The sequence below is a fragment of the Micropterus dolomieu genome, linkage group LG05 (genome assembly GCF_021292245.1).
Source record: "Micropterus dolomieu isolate WLL.071019.BEF.003 ecotype Adirondacks linkage group LG05, ASM2129224v1, whole genome shotgun sequence".
NCBI classification, from domain to species: domain Eukaryota; kingdom Metazoa; phylum Chordata; class Actinopteri; order Centrarchiformes; family Centrarchidae; genus Micropterus; species Micropterus dolomieu.
In genome coordinates this window covers 25,495,531-25,516,958 of record NC_060154.1, presented here as the reverse complement: position 1 = coordinate 25,516,958, position 21,428 = coordinate 25,495,531, and the positions used below count along the sequence as shown (strand labels likewise).

General features: G+C 41.0%; 3 protein-coding genes and 1 long non-coding RNA gene across 6 annotated transcripts in view; 2 read left to right on the top strand and 2 right to left on the bottom strand.

Annotated features, from left to right (window-relative positions):
- The window catches only part of LOC123971410 (cytoplasmic FMR1-interacting protein 1 homolog), a 1,205,200-nt gene that overhangs the window by 901,284 nt on the left and 282,488 nt on the right, over positions 1-21,428 (bottom strand). The window lies entirely within an intron of this gene.
- On the top strand, positions 483-4,190 carry LOC123971470. The gene is made up of 2 exons (XR_006825190.1): positions 483-3,787; positions 3,875-4,190. It is a non-coding gene; the product is annotated as an uncharacterized LOC123971470 (long non-coding RNA).
- On the bottom strand, positions 7,198-11,221 carry sgcb (sarcoglycan, beta (dystrophin-associated glycoprotein)). 2 transcript variants are annotated; one of them, XM_046050297.1, is made up of 6 exons: positions 11,112-11,221; positions 10,125-10,334; positions 9,848-10,033; positions 9,554-9,745; positions 8,584-8,715; positions 7,198-8,412 (listed from the first exon to the last, which is right to left on the bottom strand). In XM_046050297.1, the coding sequence occupies exons 1-6, from the start codon at positions 11,124-11,126 to the stop codon at positions 8,212-8,214; spliced, it is 936 nt and encodes a 311-aa protein (XP_045906253.1). In that variant the 5' UTR covers positions 11,127-11,221; the 3' UTR covers positions 7,198-8,211. The 2 variants fall into 2 exon arrangements, with proteins under 2 accessions (XP_045906253.1, XP_045906254.1); XM_046050298.1 differs by lacking the exon at positions 11,112-11,221 and adding an exon at positions 10,453-10,474.
- On the top strand, positions 12,001-19,725 carry spata18 (spermatogenesis associated 18). Of its 2 annotated transcripts, none has more exons than XM_046050267.1 (12): positions 12,001-12,349; positions 14,201-14,306; positions 14,853-14,968; positions 15,176-15,294; positions 15,527-15,622; positions 15,710-15,844; positions 15,948-16,179; positions 16,347-16,505; positions 16,611-16,786; positions 17,057-17,180; positions 18,281-18,410; positions 18,679-19,725. In XM_046050267.1, the coding sequence occupies exons 1-12, from the start codon at positions 12,263-12,265 to the stop codon at positions 18,684-18,686; spliced, it is 1,488 nt and encodes a 495-aa protein (XP_045906223.1). In that variant the 5' UTR covers positions 12,001-12,262; the 3' UTR covers positions 18,687-19,725. The 2 variants fall into 2 exon arrangements, with proteins under 2 accessions (XP_045906223.1, XP_045906224.1); XM_046050268.1 differs by having other exon boundaries at positions 12,003-12,349; positions 18,342-18,410.

Here is a 21,428-nt window from a genome sequence, read left to right as displayed (position 1 = left end):
ATCCTCACTGTCACTACTAAAAACTGAATCGGGAGGTGGGGATGGTGCTTTGATATCCAAACGCCTCTTGATGCGCATAGTAGGCCCAAGATCTAGGGCAGGCCAGCGTGTTTCTGGGTCATGACTTTCAGCTTGAGATTTTTGAAATGGAAGTTTTGAAACATGTAGGTCCCCTTGTTCATGTTTCTTTATTTGGATGATTTTTTCTTCCACCATCTCACTATTAGAAGATGAATCAGGAGGTGGCGATGGTGCTTTGATATCCAAACGCCTCTTGATGCGCATAGTAGGCCCAAGATCTAGGGGAGGCCACCGTGTTTCTGCGTCATGAATTTCAGCTTCAGATTCTTGGAATGGATGTCTTGAAACATGTTGTCCCCCTTGTTCATGTTTCTTTATTTGGGCTACTTTTTCTTCCTCTACCTCACTATTAGAAGATGAATCAGTAGGTGGTGCTTTGATATCTAGATGCCTTTTGATGCGAGGAATATGCTCAAGATCTAGGGCATGCCAACTTGTATGTGGATCATGACTGACTTCCTTCCCTGGTCTTCGCTTTACTGCGTGGTGTGTTATTTCATCCTCACTGTCACTACTAGAAGACGACTCAGAAGCTGGTGATAGTCCCTTGACATCTAGACGGCTCTTAGTGCGCGGGATATGCTGAAGATCTAGGGCGGGCCACCGTGTGTCTGAATCGAGTTTAATCATATGAGATTCTTGAAACTGAAACCTTGTCACATTCATCTCTCCATGCTTCTGCTTCTGCATGTGGTCCATTGTTTCATCTGTACTGTCATCACTAGAGGATGAATCAGAAGCAGGTAACGGGGCGTTGATTTTCAAACTCCTCTTGATTTGGGGTATACATTGGCGATCCAGGTCAGTTGACAGTATTTCTGGCTCAATGATTTCGATCCCCTCATTCACTCTGCCTGTATTTTGTTCCACTTTTAGGTCTGTGATTTCCGCTTCACTCTCACTGCTTGAAGAGGATGAATATGCTTCAGGTGGTGAAGGTGCTACGCTATCCAGACATTTACTGGTAACACCCAAGCTGGTTACACGCCACTTTGTCCGTGGCATGGGTTTAACTTTCTCCCTGGTATCCCACTCTCTTGTAACTATGCTGCTGCTTTGCATGTCAGCTACACTAATGGACTTGTCCTTCCCCTCTCCTTTTTGTGGTTCACGTTTGACTTTGTAGTCTTCCCCATCACTGTCACTGGAATGAGAGGAAAATGAGTGCTCTGGTCTCAATGCAGGCCTTAGTGTGTCATATCTGTAATCATTTACAGGTTTATTGTGGTTCCCTTCTATATCCTCCTCCTCTTGGTCTGAGTTCACAGTGTATTGTGTAGGCTCATCCACACTGACATATGAGCTGGAGCTGGACATATCATCCCTCTTCTGTTTATCTGAAGTGGGTGCCACAGTCAGTTTTGAATCATTAAAAGAACTACTACTGCTGGACCTTGCAGATGTGCTTTGAACGGAATCGCTAAATTCAAATTGTTCTCCATTCTCCTGCCACAGATCAGGGTCTTTTAGGTTGGTGTTATATGTATGTGGTGACCAGTCTGCAAAGGGCTCAGAAGAAAATCCATGAATTTCACCTGTTCCCTCTTTGGAAATTTGTGGCACCTCTATTTTTCTAGCTGTTGAGAAATCCACTGTCTGCTGAACAGAGTCCTCTGCCAGCTGAGGAGAATTGAGTGTTGTGTGGTCTTGCTGGGTCTTTTGGTCCTCATTAAATACTTTGTTTGATAGTGAAGAATCTGAGCATGAAGACAAGCTTCTCCTCTCCTCCAGCTCAACAGGGTCCGGGATGTGTTCACACTCTGTGTTGTGTGTGCGGCCTGCATCAGTGATATCTGAGAGGTCTCTGCCATCCCTCTGGTTATCCTCTATGCTACTCTGTTGTAAGCTGTTTTCAATTTGTGAATCTCCAGCTGTATGTGTATTGTTCTCTGCCTCAGCTGCTTCACATTCAATCACTGCATCATTATTGATGCTTTCCTGATCACCACTGGCTACGGTGTCATAATATTGTACATTGCTGAAGTCTACAGTGCTAAATGTGACTCTCCTTTCCCTGTGAGTTCCTATCTGCTCTGGTTCCTCACCATTGGAGTAGGCCTCATTGTCATACTGTCTTTGTTCTACAGATGAGACAGAGTTGGTTGCAGAGGAACGTTTCCCGTTGGTGACCCTTCTCCAAAGAACATCTATACATGGTCTTGCTAAGACTCCTAGGATAAAGGCTATCAGAAATGTGATGAAAATAGACAGACACACAGCCAGAGCCAAGTTAGACTGGTTAGCTCTCTGATTCCTTTCTTGACCTATCCTATTTAGGGTGTCTTGTGGGATTATTTGTTGGCTGGTTCTGGGTAAACTTCTAGTTTTTCTTCTTGCACCTCCTATTTGACTGATCTGGAGGTTAAAAACAGACACAACTTCGTGATCTTCAGACACACACACATATAGTCCTGTGTCTCTCTCTGTGACGTCACTGATGAGCAGACCAGCCTGAGGCTGGCTCACAGATGCTTGACCACTGGGTGTCCACCACACCGAATCTACAAAAAAAAAGAAGACAACATTAGCATGCAGTTGGACTGACCTACATTGTTATATATGCATTAAGTGACTTGACAATTTTTTGACTGTGTTACCTAGTGTAGAGCAAGACAGCAGTATCTCAGAGCCACTATAGACCGTCACATCTTGGTGGATCTCTGGCCTGTATTCGGTACTGAAACAGTTAAGGTCATTGTCCTCCAACTGTAGCAGGTCTCTGCCAGAGAGGATGGAGGGGGAGGCACACACCACGCTCCAGGCCTGCAGGCCTCTGCTGCTGTCATAGGCCATCCGCCTTTTTACACTGTGCATGCTGCAATCACACTGCCACCTGTTCCCAACCAGCCTAACATCAGCCCCAATGTTACGCAGAGAAAGGTACATCAAAGGATGGAGGCTGGTCAACATGTTAAAGCTCAGATCAATAACCTTTGAGGGGAACACAATAAGGACATACAGCAGATATGTAAGAGACATGCAATTTGATTGCAAAAACAATTAAATTCAGTATTTGCTAATAAAAAAAAATTAAAAGCTTTTTTAAATAATCTTTTAATTAACTTTTTCTGGAAATGAACAAAGAATGTGTGGCATCACTGAGTTTATTTTTAGAATGCTGGATATTCTGTGCATGTTTTCAATAAGTTTGATCAGTGTTACCCGGAGCTGGGCTAAATCCTGGAACATCTGTGGATGGAGACTTGTGATGAGGTTATGTTGTAGGTGTAGCTCTTTTAGCTGTCGAAGGTGGGCAAGGTCTGCTGGTTTTAGTGTTGAGATCTTGTTGAAGGAGAGCTGCAGAACCTGTAAGGACTCACTACCTTCCAGCCCTGCATGACAGAAAACCAGAGCTGTAATTAGAACAATAACCATGGTGGCGCGGCTCCTGAAGGGAGCAAGGAATGCACTGTTACAGGTTTTCAGTTGTCTTCTCAGTGATGTAAGCTACTGCTGTACCTTCATTGTGATTTGAAAGGTGAAGTACTGTTTTCAGCTGACGTATTTGTTTGCTGTACTGCAGTATTTTCAAAGCTGAGATTAAATAATGTAAACTACTGGCCTCTCTCTCTCTCTCTCCCTGTTTCTGGACTTCTAGATAGTGAATAGTGTAAAATGTCAAAATCAATGAACACCCTTTCCCTGGAATATGAATCCAAATTCTGCTTCTGGCTTATTTTCACTATGAACACCCACACAATAATGAGTGAGTACTCATACAATATGACTAATTATGTGCTAAGAATCTTTCTGTGATGCTCATTCTGCCATGCTGTCTCCCCCTTTTCACTAGCCAGAGACAATCTCCCTGAGACTGCTGGGCTGAAGTAAGGCTCCATGGGTCTGCGCTTCATTAGAGAGGCACTGAAGGTTCCGTGAGCTGAATACCAAACAGGAAAGAAGTGTATGACTGTCAACACAGCTCTTCTTGCTAAATGTCTTTTTAAAGGAACCATGGTTGAATGTATTTCTTTGAAACATACACATATGTTCAACCAAGCAGAAGGAATTCTATAAAATAATATGGTGCAGGGGAAAATGCTAAAGTTGTACTGCATGTTTGCACCTTTCTCTGAGCCACTGGAATGTCAATAAAAACTGTGCTGGCTGAAGGGTGTACAGTGTCATTATCTTTGGAGGTTTAATCATTTCTGAGAGGAGCAAAGTACTATACTAAGATAAAGAATATCAGTGAGAGGGTTTGTTTATATGTGAGAGCCAAATGAAAGGACAGCAATGCACACAGCTCATAGATTAATTCTACTTTAAATGGGAATGAGTAGGCCTCAGACCACCCTTATAGGCAGAATATGATGAACAATATGCCAATGTGGTGGAGCTATCTTTCAGGTCTGACTCATAGTAATTTCTCAACAACACTCCAGAGGGCAATTAAAGGTGTGTGTTGTTGTGAAACTTCACTATCAGATGCATAGTCTTTAGTCACCAACACACCCACACACAACGTTTTTGTGTTTTTTAAAGGGACATTCCTATGTAATTTAGATGATAAAATTGTCTAGGCCAGTGATTCTCATGTTCCCAAAGTTCAAACCCCTCTAGTGGGTCAAAAGATAAATCTAAAAACAAGATAAGATGATAAATGGGACAGGAAAGAACCCTAAAAAGTTCTGCTATACAAAGTCAAAGTCATCCTCTTATCCCTAATCTTTGCTTTATTTGTGAAACATCGGATCATTTTACTTGTTAGGTCTGGAACATTTATTCAGATTACACAATCTGAAAAGTTTAGAGGCACAAACTCTTAGACTCATAGACTTCTGACACCTGTGACAAGGGTCACACATGTCACATGCCAAAAAGGTAGAGAGCCACTGGTATAGTGGAAAACAAGAAACAAGGATAGCAGCACAGTACTGACATACAGTATGCACAGACGAAATACTAAAAACAGTCACATTGCACTTCACATCGTCTTAACATACACACACATAACATGTACTGACCATTTTATCTTTTATATTTATACTCCATTACCATCCGCTTATCCTGCGGGGGGGGCTGGAGCCAATCCCAGCTGACATCGGGCAAGGTGGGGTACACCCTGGACAGGTTGCCAGTCCATCGCAGGGCCACACATAGATGAACAACCACTCACGCTCACACCTAAGGACAATTTAGGGTCACCAATCAACCTAGACTGCATGTCTTTGGATGGTGGGAGGAAGCTGGAAAACACCCGGAGAGAACATGCAAACTCCACACAGAAAGGCCGGGGCAACTGGGGTTTGAACCCACGACCTTCTTGCTGTGAGGCGACAGTGCTAACCACCGCATCACCGCGCCGCCCCTACTCCATTACATTTCTGAGAATAATATTGTACTTTTTATTCCACTTCATCTGTTGAACAGCGATAGTTACTAGTAACTTTTACGCTCTTACACACAAAACATATGATCAGTTTATAAAATATGATGCATAGTAATGGATTACACTACCCAACCATATATAAAGTAATTAAATTAGCTCCACCTTGACCAGCTACATCATTACAGTGCTGCTTACATGTAAACACATCAATGATCATTGCATAATATAATACTATAGTAATATAATAATATAACAGGGGCAATTCTGCCTAATGAGTACTTTTACTTTTGATACCTAAAGTACATGTTTTTGTCAATACTGCTCTACTTTTTCTTTAATTTTGAAGGTCAGACTTTTACTTGTAATGAAGTATTTTTGTACTGTGTTCTAGGTACTTTTACTTAAGCAAATGATCAGAATGGTTAATAAGAGCCCCAGTTTGAGCTAATGAAAATCCACCATTGATCAAAATATCTCAAATTCTTTGATAAGGAATGATTATTGAGTTTAGGTTTAGACACTCTACTTTCATGCACTAAATATATAGACAACAACTGATGTGGAAATATTTGAGAGTGATATTTCTGTTAATAAACTATATAATACCCAAAAGCACCTTTGCAAGACCTGGCAGCAATGGTTATTGTGCTGTGTCAGTGTTTTATTTATGGGCGTATGACCATATTACACTTGACTCACCCTCTGGGAGTTGCTCTAGCTGATTCCTCTCAACAGATAGCAGGTGCAGGGTGGGGGCCCAAGATACACATCCCCGTTTGCCCCAAGGTCTCAAGCGATATAGATGTCTACCTCTGATATAATGGCTTCCCAGGTTTCTCTCTATGCAGAGAGACAAGTGTGTGATACTGTTGTTTCCCAGCCATACATTCCTGAGGTTATGATGTGGTCGGCCAAGTGTTACAGACTCAAGGAGGTTATGAGACATGTCAAGCTCAGTGAAGGAGTCCTGGATGTGTTGTGGCACGAAGGAGAGGCCAGAGGAGGAACAGTTCAGCAGGTGAGCTCTCTGACAGGTGCAGGACTCTGGACAGGCAGGTAGGGGAGAGAAGCAATGGAGCCCCGAGGAGACAAGGAGCAGCACAGCAGCCAAGAATGGCCCCTGTGCCACTGCCATCACGACCTGTCCTGCAGGTACAGATAGATGATCATCAAGAGACTCAGTCAAAAAGAAATAATAAGAGCCATTTATACCATTGTTATATCAAAGACAGACTGCGTCCTTGTTCAGTCAATATTAAAATCACTAAATCCAATGCGAGAAGACCAAATGCAAAATATTTTTCTCTCTTCATCACACAGTAATTTATTAAGTTAAGGAAAATCCATAACAAATGACAATACAAATAGCAAATGAACTTAAAACATTAAACTCACCTGTGTATCCACTCTTTGCCAAACTGACAGGAATACCAGTGACTATTTTTTCACACCCAGAGTGCTTCCAGTGTGTTAACTTTGTCTCTTGCAGTTCCGATCAAAGTCTGAACAGTATTTCGCTGCGTCTAGCTTAACATGCACCTACCCAAAGATGACATTCTGCGATTCACTCAATCATTTACACGTCAGGTTAATATCTTACTGTCATTGTTTCCCTCTTTATGTATGGTAGATGACTATGATCCTGAAAATTTATGGCAAGGGAACATGCCCCTGTTGCACATTCTATTAGATAATAAAACGGCATAATGAGGCACAGTAATGTTTTATGATTTTAAATGACCATGTAAACACTTGAGACATTTATAGAAGCCAATGATAAGAAGTTTCACATAGTAACGTTTCTTTATTGAAACAAACATAGCAATGAGAACTTTTCAAATACGGCTGATAGCCTTGTTTTTTTAGTTGATCAAAAACACTCTCTCCACATCGGACAAGACAATACAAAGCAAAATGAAAGTCATATCTTTTTATACTATATTGCACAAAATTCAGAGCACTCAATATAGGCTTCAAACCAAGCAACTGATTATTTAAACTTTCCTGATTCATGAATCCCAACATTTAATCATCTGTAGCATAATCTTAGTGCACGCACTCTCGTTCTGTTTTTCAATATTGTATTATTTCGCTGTAAAAAAGGTTTGCAACAAAATTAGAATATTACATATATTCTACATCATCCCTTGTATATCCATTGGCACGTGCATTATAGACAGGCCAAGATGTGCAGAAAGAGACCTACTCTGCTTAAGAATAACTGGATGGCTTAAAATATATCTTGTGTTTTACAGTTTATCCCAAATTTAATATTAGATAAGTCATTGTAATCCTATAGTGTCTCACGCTCGTCAGTGAATCATAATAATAAAGAAAATATTAAACACAGCTGCCAGAAACAATGAACAGCAAATAAAATCTTATACAACCCCTCTGCAAGGTCTGTATATTAGTAATACTGGACGGTAAGGCAAAAAATAAATACTTTAGCTTCTAATTGCTATCAATGAGCAGTTTAAAACCACAGTATAATGTTAAATATAGGAGTGTTATGCACTGATATGGCATTATACATTTTAAATAAAATTGGCAAACCTGCAGAACAATAAAATACTTCAGCACTTACAAGTATAGTCATATCTTTGGCCAACTGGCAATCATTTGTAACACAACTCCTGTTTGGCAAACAAAATGAGGAATACAGAATTTGTTAGGTGAGCTGCAGAGGTATTATTATGTGCAAGTCATGATGAATGTTCTGTAAATGCAAATTTGTAATCTGACTTCAGTGGTGACAGATTGTAGAGAGATGTGACAGAAGATTCCAGTCACGTCTCCTAGTGAGCTTTTCTACATGGGTTATCTGAGGTCTGGCAGCCCATGTTGGGGTATTTCACCTGCACACGGAACAGAGTCCCATCTGCACACATGCAGAGCTTGTACCTCTCCAGACCTTCATCGAAATATACGTCTCCTGCGGAATTAGGGATGCGTGTAGCATTGAACATGACTGATCCATTGAGGACAATGCTGTTCTCCTGCAAACAGAAAATCCATCCATCCTCACGTATTCACCTTTATCAGCTTTAAACTGTATTCATAAAAGAGTTTGCAAAACCTTTATTTTTGAAATAAAACATTGAAAACAAGGTCCCCAGAGTCACGCATTATTATTATTAACAGGACATGTAGCTACATTTCATACTTACAGCCCTGAGCTCGATGCCTCCACCCATTTTAAACTCTATGGTCCGACCCATGATGTTGACGCCCTCGTTTCCACGAATGATGGCCTTGCTGTCCCCTTTAATGTTCAGGTCAGATGCTGCACTACTGGTGATCTAAGATCAGAGACAAAAAATGAGATTGGTAACCACTTTAAACAGCATACACAGGGGCTTTGGAAAGTTTTTAGACTCCTATCTCTTTTCCACATATGTATGTGTTATAAACTTAATGTAAAGATATATTTTGCCATCAATTTGCCATCAACACACAGAATACAACACAATTACAATGTGAAAGCAAGTTTTGAAAATAAGTTTTAAGTAAAGCTAAAATTTGATCTATTGGGGTGGTGATGGGACAGTGGATAAGACACGTACTTTAGGTGTGAGATATCCAGGTTCAATTCCCCATTGTGACAAACACACCAATGTGTCACTGAGCAAGAAACTTAACCCCTGGTTGCTCCAGAGCTGTGCAACCTCTGACAAGCAATATTTAGCAACTGGAAGTGGCTTTTGATAAAAGCGTCAGCTAAATGAATAAATGTAAATATTCATATTCAGGCACAGAGTAATGCTGCTGTATGCGCTGACATACATACAGCACCTGCTTTTCTTTCAGATTCTCTCAGGCTCTGTCAGACCAGCCAGGGAGCACAGGTGAACTGCAAACTTCATGTCTCTCTGGATAATCACATTTTCAATCTGGGTTGTGTACGTTCGTTTTTGCCATGTGGAAAACTGAAAAAACTTTTTCCATTTTACACTGATACAGCTCAGCGTGTTCCAGATGACTGCTTTAGTTATTCATTTACAAAATTTCTGAAGATGACATTTTACTTTCCTGTTTTGTAGTATTGTGTACTGATAGTACTTGGAGCACAGGTTGTGAAACACTAATATAATAAATGAATTACTTTTTGTTACACCTATTAGACGTCATTATACACACCCTTTCTGTTGAAGCCTTTTTAACACTGAGAACTTTGACTCCTTTGGGCAAATGAAACTCATGGTTTTCAAAGTCTGTGCTGAAGTACGTGGTCTGTGTGCGAGGGTCTGTGAAGGATATGCCAACATCACTGACAACTGAGGTCTTGTCCTTCTCCACGCTCAGCTTGGTAGTGCCTTGCTGGAACACAACCTGGAACAACATACATAAAATAAAAGAGGTGTGCTCACAATGTGTCATTTTCTGTTTTCAAAATGCTCAGTGTTCACTGTAAATGTACTCTGTGTTTCTCACCGGATTACTGTTGCCGACAAGGACTAAGTCCTTGTCCTTGCGGCCTCCTATTGTGCTCTTGTGCAGTGGGTGAACGATGCCCATGTCCGCCTTCTGTTTGAAGCGCAGCAGGCCCGTCTCATGGAACTCCATACTGTCGCACCCATGCGGACCAATGCGGATCACTGTCCATATTACCAGAGTGATCTGAGGGACAGTAGAGTTGTTTTCGAATTTGAAAGACCATGACTCATGCAACAGCAACATGGACAAGTACATTTAGGCTTGTTGTACTCACAATGAGGTTAATTAAGGCGAGGAGGAAGAGGAGGACAACGATGCAAACAGCCATGTTTCCCTTGCGTCCTCTCAGCCCTGTCTTATGAAGGCGTTCTTCTTCTATAGGTACATAGCCTGCTTTGAAGTTACTGTTGTGTTCCTTGTTAATTGTGCGTCTTTCTATAGCCTTCTCTCGCATGGACTTCTTCACGGGCCCATTGGAACTCTCCTGGAAGGCAAAACAATCTCTGAAGCATGCATGGCACAAGGAGTAGGCCTACTATCTTAAGGAATCCGTCATTCATTTCAAGTCATGAAACTACAAATCAAAAATAACTCTTCCTTACATTTATTTACTTTTATAGTCGTCCTCTACACAGACAGACTGGAGTTGACCTTTTAAAATCAGATTTCCCCTCCACATTTCAGATACTCTCCTCAAAATCACAGTGTAATGTTACACATTGAGGTAACACTGGTCGTAAAACAAGGCTTCTGTGTGTGAAATTCTCCACAAATCTACATTTAGCCTACTGTCCACACCATTACCAAACTTCAGGTTTCAGTCCCTGCTTGATTTCAACGTCCCATGCGCTCTGCGTTGGAATGCATCTCAGTTAAATGCCCCGCGACTGCCTGTCTGTGGCCATAACTAAAAATAAACTGCACTCATTTTCGCAGCAAATAGATATATTGTCCCATTATCACACCGCTTATATTCTCTATATATTTCCAATATCACTTTGCTGTCAAACAGCGGATCTGCTACAATAATAGCATTCTTATTTCCACACAACGTTACCTACAATAACGAAGCGGAGGCCAGTGTTTATTACACTGACACTATCGTAGGGCTGATAGCAAAGCCCTGTACATTTATATTTATTACGCCAGGTTATTATATTCGGGATTATATACCATTGCCCTCTTAACAAACACGTGAGCAAAAAAACGAGTAAAAACGAGTAAAATGCAAGCATAACAACAAATATTGAACATAACGGACCTGCTCAGACGCCATGTTGACCCTCCCTCTCCTGCTTACCGAGTAACACGGGGCATACCACTTTTCTCAGTCGAAGGCAGAAGAAATGGTTATGCTGTAAATGATTGACTGGACGATACTTATTTATGAATAAAAAGGTCACGTTACGAACGAGAGCAAGTATGGCATTTTAGTTTGCAGTGAGCGTGCTCAGAAAACGGACGTTCCTATGATTATAACAGATGGTCCATTCCAAGTTCAACCAGTGACACAAGGATCCTAAAATAGAAAAACATAGTCCATTCATATTTTCCATAGGTAAACTGCCAAGCGGGCCGTATCACTGGGGCCCTCCTTCTTAATGAGCCTTATTCGGTAAAACGTGACAAACAAAATAAATAAACAACAATCACAGTTAGCTCAAAGTGTAGGCAGAACATTTTGTCTCTTGACTTTATTAAAGCAAACTATTGCAATGCAAAAGGCAGGCAGTGATTTCGTGTTATTGTTTAACGCCAAACCTTTAAATTAATGATAAAGCAGATACAGCTGATTCATAATTAATGCTCACAATAAGTCATTCTGTTTACGTGTATTATTATTATTATTATTAATATTATTATTACCACCAATATTAAATATGAATATGACTATAGGGAAATTAGGGAAATGGACATGAGTAGATGGCCTCTTATCTGCAGTAGTCTCCTCCTAGCCTATTACACTACTTGTTATGGTTTTAAATGTGCTAATGATTTAGTATAGCCTACTGTATTATAATCGGATTTGATCCACCACAGCCACTTGGGCGGAAACATCAGCATACAGGCTGCCTGAGCTACAAGGTTTAGCTACTCCGCGGGCCTTTGGTGTCGTTTGACAGTATGACATTACAATCGTATTTACATCACGACAGAACACAACCTGCAGAGGAGTGACCTAGAGAGCTCGTAGTGTATCCGCCACGAGTTTTATTATTTATTTAAAACACTGTGGTTTGGTTGTCGGCTCGTCTCCTCACTTGGTTGCCACAACTGAGGCGGTGCCTGGGTGCAGGACAGGAATTGTTTTTTTTTTTTTTTTACTGCACTCCCCTTAGAGATTAACGCGACACCCCCGGCTGTTGTCTTCCTCCTGGGGCATTTTAAACCTCAGAGTGATTGTGGACGGACATGGCCGACACTTTAAGGAGACTAACCAATACATCTTCCTTCAGCGTCTTACAGGACAAGCTTGAGAGCTGGCACAAAGACTACCATGTAAGTTCATCAATAAGTAAAGAGTGACCTAAATCTGACTCATCAGTGCCCTCGGCCAGACTCTGCCATCTGTTGCACTATGTTTGTTTCGTGAAACAGCCTATACTGAAAGTTACATTTTAGTGCAGTTGAAATCTAAGTTATAGGCTAGTCAAAGCATTGCGGGCATGAGCCTCCTTAGACATGATAAATTGCTTTGTTTATTCCTGTCGACTGGACAGATTTGTTTCATCATTTTAATATTCATACCGCATATGAAGCACAGAAAAAGAAGGAGAAATATTAAATAATTTAAAACATTACAGTAAAGGACTGTTTCTTGTTTAGTTTACATTGATTTCCCGGTAGAGTTTGGTTTCTATGGACGCCAGTCGCCATGGCTGCCGGTGTCGTGCCAAAGATCTTTCTCTGCTGAGATGGTTCACGTACTCACCTGTAGAGACCCGCCGGCTGGCTACACCGGAACAGCGTTTAGCACAGGGACCGGAAGGGATTTTTCTCAACTTAAAATATAGTAATTTCTTGCAGGTTACACTATAAATGCACATAAACACTGTATGGTATTCATTTTGCATTTGGTTGTGTTGCACTATGGCATGCCATTTAGGAAATAATATATATATATATGAAGTTTGTCCATCTGAATATATGGAATGAACCTTGAATATATTGAATGAAAGTCTGAATATATTGAATGAAAGTCTGAATATATGGAATGAAAATCTGAATATATGGAATGAAAGTTTGAATATAGTGAATGAAATCTGACGTCATTGATGTGAAGTGTGACACTGTTAGTGAATCAGCAAGAAAGTGTCCAACGTCCGCAATTTTGAGCAATATAGATATTATAAAAACACTGGCGAATGCATGTATGAGCCAAAATACTGGAAACCACATCCAGTACCATTCTCCTGATCTAGAAATGTATTCTCTTTTATCGTGGAAGACCAAATGCAGGAAACCTCACAGGCCAGGCAGTTCCTGTTTATCAGGCAAACTGAAATACACCTTTAACCTCACAGGTGCCCCCCACAACAACCCCTATATACAATCTTCGTATGTCCACCCAAAAGGGCTCAGGCAGTAACTTTGTAAAGAGTAAGATCCTGTGTTTAACCAGAAATAGCTGTTATATCGTTCTCTTCAAAGCCACCGAACTCCATTGACAAAAAATTTTACCGCTGCCAGGTTATTTTTTCTGTGACTTTGGTGTTTAAAAGATTAGTTCGGATGGAAACTTACTTCAGCGGTCACCTGTGAGGTTGAAGGCTTGTTTGCCTGCAAAACAGGAACTGCCTGGCCTGGGAGGTTTCCTGCATTCGGTCTTCCACGATGAAAGAGAATAAATTATTTCATCAGGAGAACTACTGTATATGGCTTGTACATGCATTTGCTAGTGTGTTTGTAATCTCTTCAATGCTCCAAATAGCTGACACTAGATTTCTTACTTATTCGCTCATAGTGTCACAATTACATCCATACGGATTAATCACATCAAAAACACAAGATGGCGCCAGTGCCTTAATGACGTCAGATGATGATTTCATTCTATATATCCAGACTTCATTCAATATATTCAGAATTTCATTCAATATATTCAGAATTTCATTCCATATATTCAGAATTTCATTCCATATATTCAGACTTTCATTCTATATATTCAGACGGACAAACTTCATATATATATATATATATATATATATATATATAACAAATGCTATATAGTTTTGACTGCCTGTTTACAGACATCTCCCTGTCACCTTATGTATGGAATTACCTTGGCTTTGACTGCACACAGCAAACATTCATCTTGTTCATCATCCCATCTTTTTTAATATTTACCCTTAGGTTATTTCCTGTGACCAGAATCTAAATAGATGTTGTGAGCTGATTGAACTAACTGCCAAGATCCAGGGCCAACTGTTTGCCATCCTCAACCTCGCAGCCGCTGAAGGTAAGCTTTACATGGGAGCAGTCTTACCGCTGGTCCTAATAATAAAATCCCAGTGTGCCGGTGTAATGACAGGGATGCTGTGCTGTAGGAGATGTCGTCCTTTGGAGGAGACTTTAAACTGAGGACCAGGTCCTGACTCACTGTCATTAAAGATCCCATGGCACTTATTGCAAAGAGTAGGGTTTCCCTGGTGTCCCAGCCAATGTCCCAAACTGGCTTTCCCCATCTGGCCAATTAATCAATGTCCAGAGTAATTGACTCTATGTTTCCCTCCCTTTCCACCTCGAACTCATGTGTGGTGAGTTTTCTGGCGCATATGGCTGCCGTGCATCAGCCAGGTGGGTGCTACACATTGGTGGTGGTTGAGATGAGTTTCCCACGCTATGAAGCACTTTGAGTTAAAGAGCAATATACATGTAATCTATTTACATTTGGTGTAGGACTTTGTTTACTTTGTTCTAGGACTTTGTTTTTATTTACAAATAATTAACAAGGTTATAAAATCACTGATGAACTATTCAACACACACTGTTTCTACACAATCAGGTGGACACTATGCCGGAGTGGACACTCTCAAAACGCGCCTGCTGCCGTGGCTCGGAACGTGTTTCTCTATGGCGAGGCCCTCGGTCACTGATGACACCAGTCTACAGCTTATCCAGGTGACATCATCTGTAGCTTGGCTTCATAACAAACAATGTCTCATTAATAAATCCATCATATTCATTTCATCCCGTGTAACACTAAGCTCTAGACAGGAAAAAACAAACGATTCAAACAATTTGAATCATTTTCAACTATTGTCACGGCCACCTGGTGTTGTGGTCACAGTATATGACTTGCACTGTATCTTTGTTTGATATCATCAGGATTCGGTGGAAAAGGACAGGAGGATCAGGGAGCTCTCTGTCTCCCATGAGAGTGACATGCAGAAGATGGAGACTCAGCTGTGCTCCACTCGCCTGGAGCTGGACTCTGTTAGAGAAGAGTGTGTTTAAGAGATATCAAACAGTAGAAGTAGAGCAATGGACGCTAGAGGTTCCTACCACAACTTGCATGGGTCATGTTTAGGTGTAGTTTGGATAATTGAAAAATGTCACTATAACAAAACCAGCCCATGAACAAGGGGATGTGTACAAATGCTTGCACATTTTATTTCCATTTATACCCTCTGACATTCTGAACATAATTTTACATTTCCTTACTTTTTGTTTTAACAGACTGATTGATACTCAGAAAGAACTGGGTGAGACAAAGAGCAAATCAGCAACCACTCTGCTGGCCACTGAAGATGAAATATTACAACTGAAAGCAGAGTGGGTGATACAGGCAGATGCTGCTCTCATATATTCATTTTCATATACAGTATGAACTCCTCTGTTGACGTGAAGTGTGTCTTGCAGTTTGCGATCCGCACGTGAGCAGGTGGAGATTTATAAGAGGAAGCTGGAGGCTCTTGACGACTATGAGCGGCAGATTCGCTTGCTGAGAGATGAGGTGTCCTACCTGAGCACAGAGAAGGCCATGCTGCAGGAGAGGTATACCTGCACACATCCAAATACTGGATACAAACACCCACAGAACAATTGGTCATCAAATGATGAGGTGGTTTTTACATGTTTCTCTCTCCGGCTCTCTCAGGCTGGTGAGAAGTCGTTCTCCGAGCCCCTTGCCTAGGCTCAGTCGCTCTTCCAGCCCCGCGAGGAGTGAGTCGCCCACCAGAGCTCAGCTCACCAATTCCTCCCGCCATGCACGCCTCGTATCGCGCCTCAGTGACCTGTATGCTGTCGAGCGTCTGGAGGCCCAGAACCTGCTTCGACGCTACATTGCCGACTTAGAGATGGTCCAGAAAATCATCTTCATTGCTGTCATGGTATGACTGTAATTATTGTAGAGCCAGCTGTAGAGATGGGCAGATCAGACATGTGTTTATGAACTGCCTAGATTGCCTTGATTGAATCAGGTTTGTATATGATTGGCTGGCATCTGGATCAATTGACTTTTCTTTTATACTTTTTTCCCTTCATGTTTTCATGTCAGGAATCCTTTAAGACAGCAAAATTGGCTTACCGTCAGTTCAAGTTGCGTGTGAGAAAGACATTGTCCTCATCCCACTATGGGCCAGAAAGTCTAGAGGATGCAGCTGTGGACTACATCGTCAGAAACCTGGACCTCTATGACGTTCAGGCCAGCGTCAATGTAGGACTAAATACTTCTATCATGTGTCACCTGTGGGATTTATTGACAAATGAAAATAGTTTGAGACTGAGGCAGTGTATCTGACTTTGTATTTCTTCTTCCCAGGATGTGATCAATGCCATGAACGTGAACCCTCGGATCTCTTTCCCGCCAGAGGTGGACTTTGTCCTCATCAGTACCTTGATCAGGGAGACATGCAGGGTGGCCTTTGCCATGCAGACACTGGACCCCCCACTTGACTTGGCCTTTGCAAGTGATGGAGAACTTTACAATGACTGCAAGTCAGTGTTTTGTGTCTAAATTCTTCATTAGGGCTACCAGAGTTTGTTCTTTTACAGGAATTTGGCTCTCATGACAGAGAGTAAAGTTGTGGTGCTCATTTGCTCAATTTTGATGCTTGTAATTATACATAGTATAAATTAACTTTACCAGACAATCATTGTAAAACATCCCCCTATGAAGTGCAGCATATCACTTATCACGATCACTGTTATTTGCTTTCTCTGCACATACCGTAACTTCTCACAGCTCTCCATCTCTGTGTCTGACAGGTATCGTCGGAGCTATGACTCAGAGTTCACTGCTCCTCTGGTGATGTACCACGTGTGGCCAGCCTTGATGGAAGGAGATGCTGTGGTAGTGAAGGGCGAGGCCGTGACTAGAAGGGGTGCCCCGGTACTGACTGTATAATACTTCAAAAATATATGCACTGAACAAAATTATAAACGCAACACTTTTGTTTTTGCCCCCATTCATCATGAGCTGAACTCAAAGACTTTCTCTATGTACACAAAAGGCCTATTTCTCTCAAATATTGTTCACAAATCTGTCTAAATCTGTGTCAGTGAGCACTTCTCCTTTGCCGAGATAATCCATCCACCTCACAGGTGTGGCATGTCAAGTGTGTGAGTGTTGCACAGGTTGCATTGCAGTTTCACTGTATTGAGGGGGTCCAGAAACCAGTCAGTATCTTGTACACCATTTGCCTCATGCAGTTCAAAACATCTCCTTCGCATAGCGTTGATCAGGTTGCTGTTGTGGGCTGTGGGATGTTGGTCCACTCCTCTTCCATGGCTGTGCGAAGTTGCAGTCAGGTCGAGACCCCGATGAGGACGATGAGCTTCCCGAGACGGTTCCTGACAGTTTGTGCAGAAATTCTTTGGTTATGCAAACCGATTGTTGCAGCAGCTATCCGGGTGGCTGGTCTCAGACGATCATGGAGGTGAAGATGCTGGATGTGGCGGTCCTGGGCTAGTGTGGTTACACATGGTCTACGGTTGTGAGGTCGGTTGAATGTACTGCCAAATTCTCTGAAACGTCTTTGGAGACGGTGTATGGTAGAGTAATGAACATTTAATTTACGGGCAACAGCTCTGGTGGACATTCCTGCAGTCAGTATGCCAACTGCACGCTCCCTCAAAACTTGCGACATCTGTGGCGTTGTGCTGTGTGATGGAACTGCACATTTTCGAGTGGTCTTTTATTGTGGCCAGCCTAAGACACACCTGTGCAATACTCATGCTGTCTGATCAGCATCTTGACATGCCACACCTGTGCGGTGGATGGATTATCTCGGCAAAGGAGAAGTGCTCACAAACACAGATTCTGACAGATTTGTGAACAATATTTGAGAGAAATAGGCCTTTTGTGTACATAGAGAAAGTCTTAGATCTTTGAGCTACACAGCTCTTGATGAATGGGGGAAAAAACAAAAGTGATGCATTTATAATTTTGTTCAGTGTGTATTATTAATATTAATTGAAGTTTTCCTCTAGAGAATAGTGAAAGCGCATGGAAAGGCTCATGTGTTTCCTGGGGATGTGTCATTTTTTGCAGTGGAGCAGAAGCCGGAGCAGGAGTGCCAGCCCTGTGCGCTCTCGTTCTCTCAGCCCCTCTCGCAGTCTTGTAAGTCTCTATAATATTTGACATTGCAATCAAACATACAGAAAGAGAGGCACCATTTGTTTTTTGTTTGCAAAGTAGATTACATCCATTTGTTGGGTTTAACATTGCTTAGCTACTCATAAAATTCTTTCCACTTAACAACATGCATGCACACCCATGGCCCTAAGGGTATGTACTTTAAAATCAAAGCTCTATGTATTTGGATTAGTTTTATTGAAATTTTACTCAAAGGTTGTAAATATAATCAACATCATTATCTTTTTTTTAGGCATTTAACAGCAAAAGAAGCCTGTCTCCTGAACGTCTCACAGCTAGCCGCCTGTGAACTTTGGCCTCTCTGTCATCAGGACAAGAATCGACATTTGTACTTCATGTCAGTGAAATAAAGGTTACACATATGCTTCCACCAAATAAAATAATGAGACCCTGTGATACTGTTACACCCAAAGGCTGCTCAGAGTTTACATTGTTGAAGGGCAGATTAATAAGACATTGACAGTAATTAGTCTGGCAGCTAACTGAACAGTTGTCTTGGTTCACTATATTTACTCAGTATTTTAATGGTCATCAGAAAGTTAAAGGTACATTTTTCAGGGGAAAACTTGAGCTGCACAGCAGCACTTTCTTATTCTGACAGCTCATACAGCTCAAACATATTCAACCTTTTACTTTTTACCAAAAGTAAACACCTGTGGAGCAGATTTCTTTGGCCGTGTTGTAGGACATACAGTGTGGTGCTAAGGATCAGTGCTAACTTTAACTCCTGCAGTACTTGAGTGACTGATATTGGTCATAGTGATATTTAGTGTTAGTGATTGTTGTGGTTTTTTTATATCTTATTTTTATTATTTGGTGCTGTTTTATATTCTGATCATTAATTTGAGCTAAAGCAAGACATAGTGAGGTTTAAGAAATTTTAAAGTAACATAACATGTGATTTGTTAATGATGAGTATAACTGGAGATGGTGTTGCTTTTAAAGTCCAAAATATTTTTAAAATCAGACTTTTAAATTCAGACTTTTCCAAATAGTGTTACCAGTTAGGGTGTATAAATATAGAACTGGTAGATTGTAATTTTGCATAAATGTCTCTATGCATAATGTACTGTATATCACCACTTACATTTTCATATCCAGAACTACTGTACTTAATGTTACCTTGAATGGCTTGAATTTACAAAATACGGTCAATACTGTAGGATAAATTAATAATTTGATTTTGCTTTGATTTACGTGCGATGGATATATTCTTTGGCTGTGCCTTTTATGGTTGCTTTTTTTAAAGAATAAATGTCAAACCTTTAGTTTCCTGCAACTCTAAGTTGGATTCAGTTTTTTGGTAATTGTGTCTTCCTTTACTGACCATGAACCCATCTTTCTGTAGCCTTACCAGCAGTGTAGCAATACCTGTCAATACCTTTAAACACTGTTTAGAATGGCTGTTTTACTTGCTTTAAATCAAACCATAAATGCCTGTCAGCCAAATTACAGTCTAGATATATACTCAGGTGTATCCAATGTTGGAATGGTATGGCAATGCAAATAGAACAGTTGTAATTGAATGAATGCAGGGACACATTTATAGAAAACTCTTTTAATTCATGAATGCAGTTCTCTCTTGTATTTTGGGCTTTCAATGGATTCCCAGAGTAGGCTCAAAAGTTCCCCAATTTACATTTTCTGACATCACAGTTTTAATTCTATCCTGTTTTGACAGTAGATGGCACTGCTACTCCATCAGGAAAGTGAGCCCAAGAGTTAAAACCACTGACATGGTCACAGGACAGAGTCTCTGTTAGTTAGTTTTTATTTCACATGTCCAGTCAAACATTTGGTCCATCCCACATGGGATTACAAGAGAAAAGCATCTGTTATAACACTATCTTTATTTCTGTACACTTTCAGATGTTTATGTTTTAAATAAATATGCTGACTAAGAACACTTTACAAGCCTAAAATGTATCCTGGTAGATAACTTTTTTCCATATGTGATTAGCCAAGCCATCTTAGTCTTTGTGCATCATCCATGAGTGTACCAGTATGTTTACATTTGAATGAATTCCTTGAGGGAATCCAAGCAGCAACATCCCAGTCCTGATGCCTTCATAAATTGTTTTAGTATTCTCGGCTGTCTAATTAGGTCTCTGCGTCCCCAAGCCTTGCCCAGTCCCGTCTCACCAGGCAAACAAATTATACTGCTGCCTGCTCTTTAAACCATATCTAATATCTAAAGTTGTTTGCTCTGCAGAGCAGAAACTGAGCTCCATGACCTCTCAGTCTTATCGGGTTCACTCACTGACCACTTCTGTAGTCTGTAAATGAGGTATAGTGGTGTTTTTTGTTTATTTAGTGCTATCCAGGATTAATGAGTTGAAAACAAGTTAATTTGTTGTGGATTAGATAGAAATTATACTTATCTCCTATGATGATAATACTCAACTGAACAGTATTTGTCTGTGCTGATGCTGATTAAAGATTAGATGTTGGATTTGTAGCTGTAGTGTTTAGCATCCTAATCACAGGATGCTGCATGGACTGTGGTTTTCACATGAATGTTAAGAATGGCATAGCTTAAAAAATATTGTTTTATTCCCTCACCCCTACCGAGTGGGCAAAAATATGTGTTGTAATTTCAGTGTCATTCCAGTATAAACATCAGCCCCACACTCACTTATATGCCGTTTCCAATTCAAGTGTATCCTCACAAAGATACAAAAAAATCCTTTGTTAATTCTCCCATCAGCACTACTGAGAGACTTGCAGAATACATTTGGGAAAGAAATGGGTAGAAAATGCAGAATCCCATGTCATGGAAACTTCCGCCATGCCTCCTCATCACATTCCTACACAATGAGCTTCTTGTCTGATCTGCAGAGGTTCAGTGAGGTCCTGGCTCCTGGGACACAGACCAGGTCCTGCTACCATGATATGAGCCCTGTAGACGCTGTCTCAGCTCAGTTTCCCGTCTGTGAGCCTGGTGGGGGGGTTATTTACTTAGGTGTGCTATGGTTAGTTGTG

Excerpts from the sequence above, each read along its gene's own strand:
- spata18 (XM_046050267.1), top strand. The coding sequence starts at position 12,263 with ATGGCCGACACTTTAAGGAGACTAACCAATACATCTTCCTTCAGCGTC. Across the intron at positions 12,350-14,200 it reads GCTGGCACAAAGACTACCAT|GTTATTTCCTGTGACCAGAA; the intron begins GTAAGTTCATCA and ends ATTTACCCTTAG. Across the intron at positions 16,180-16,346 it reads TCATCTTCATTGCTGTCATG|GAATCCTTTAAGACAGCAAA; the intron begins GTATGACTGTAA and ends TTTTCATGTCAG.
- sgcb (XM_046050297.1), bottom strand. Across the intron at positions 8,716-9,553 it reads AAAAGGCTTCAACAGAAAGG|ATCACCAGTAGTGCAGCATC; the intron begins GTGTGTATAATG and ends CTCTGATCTTAG. Across the intron at positions 8,413-8,583 it reads GAGGCATCGAGCTCAGGGCT|GAGAACAGCATTGTCCTCAA; the intron begins GTAAGTATGAAA and ends TTCTGTTTGCAG.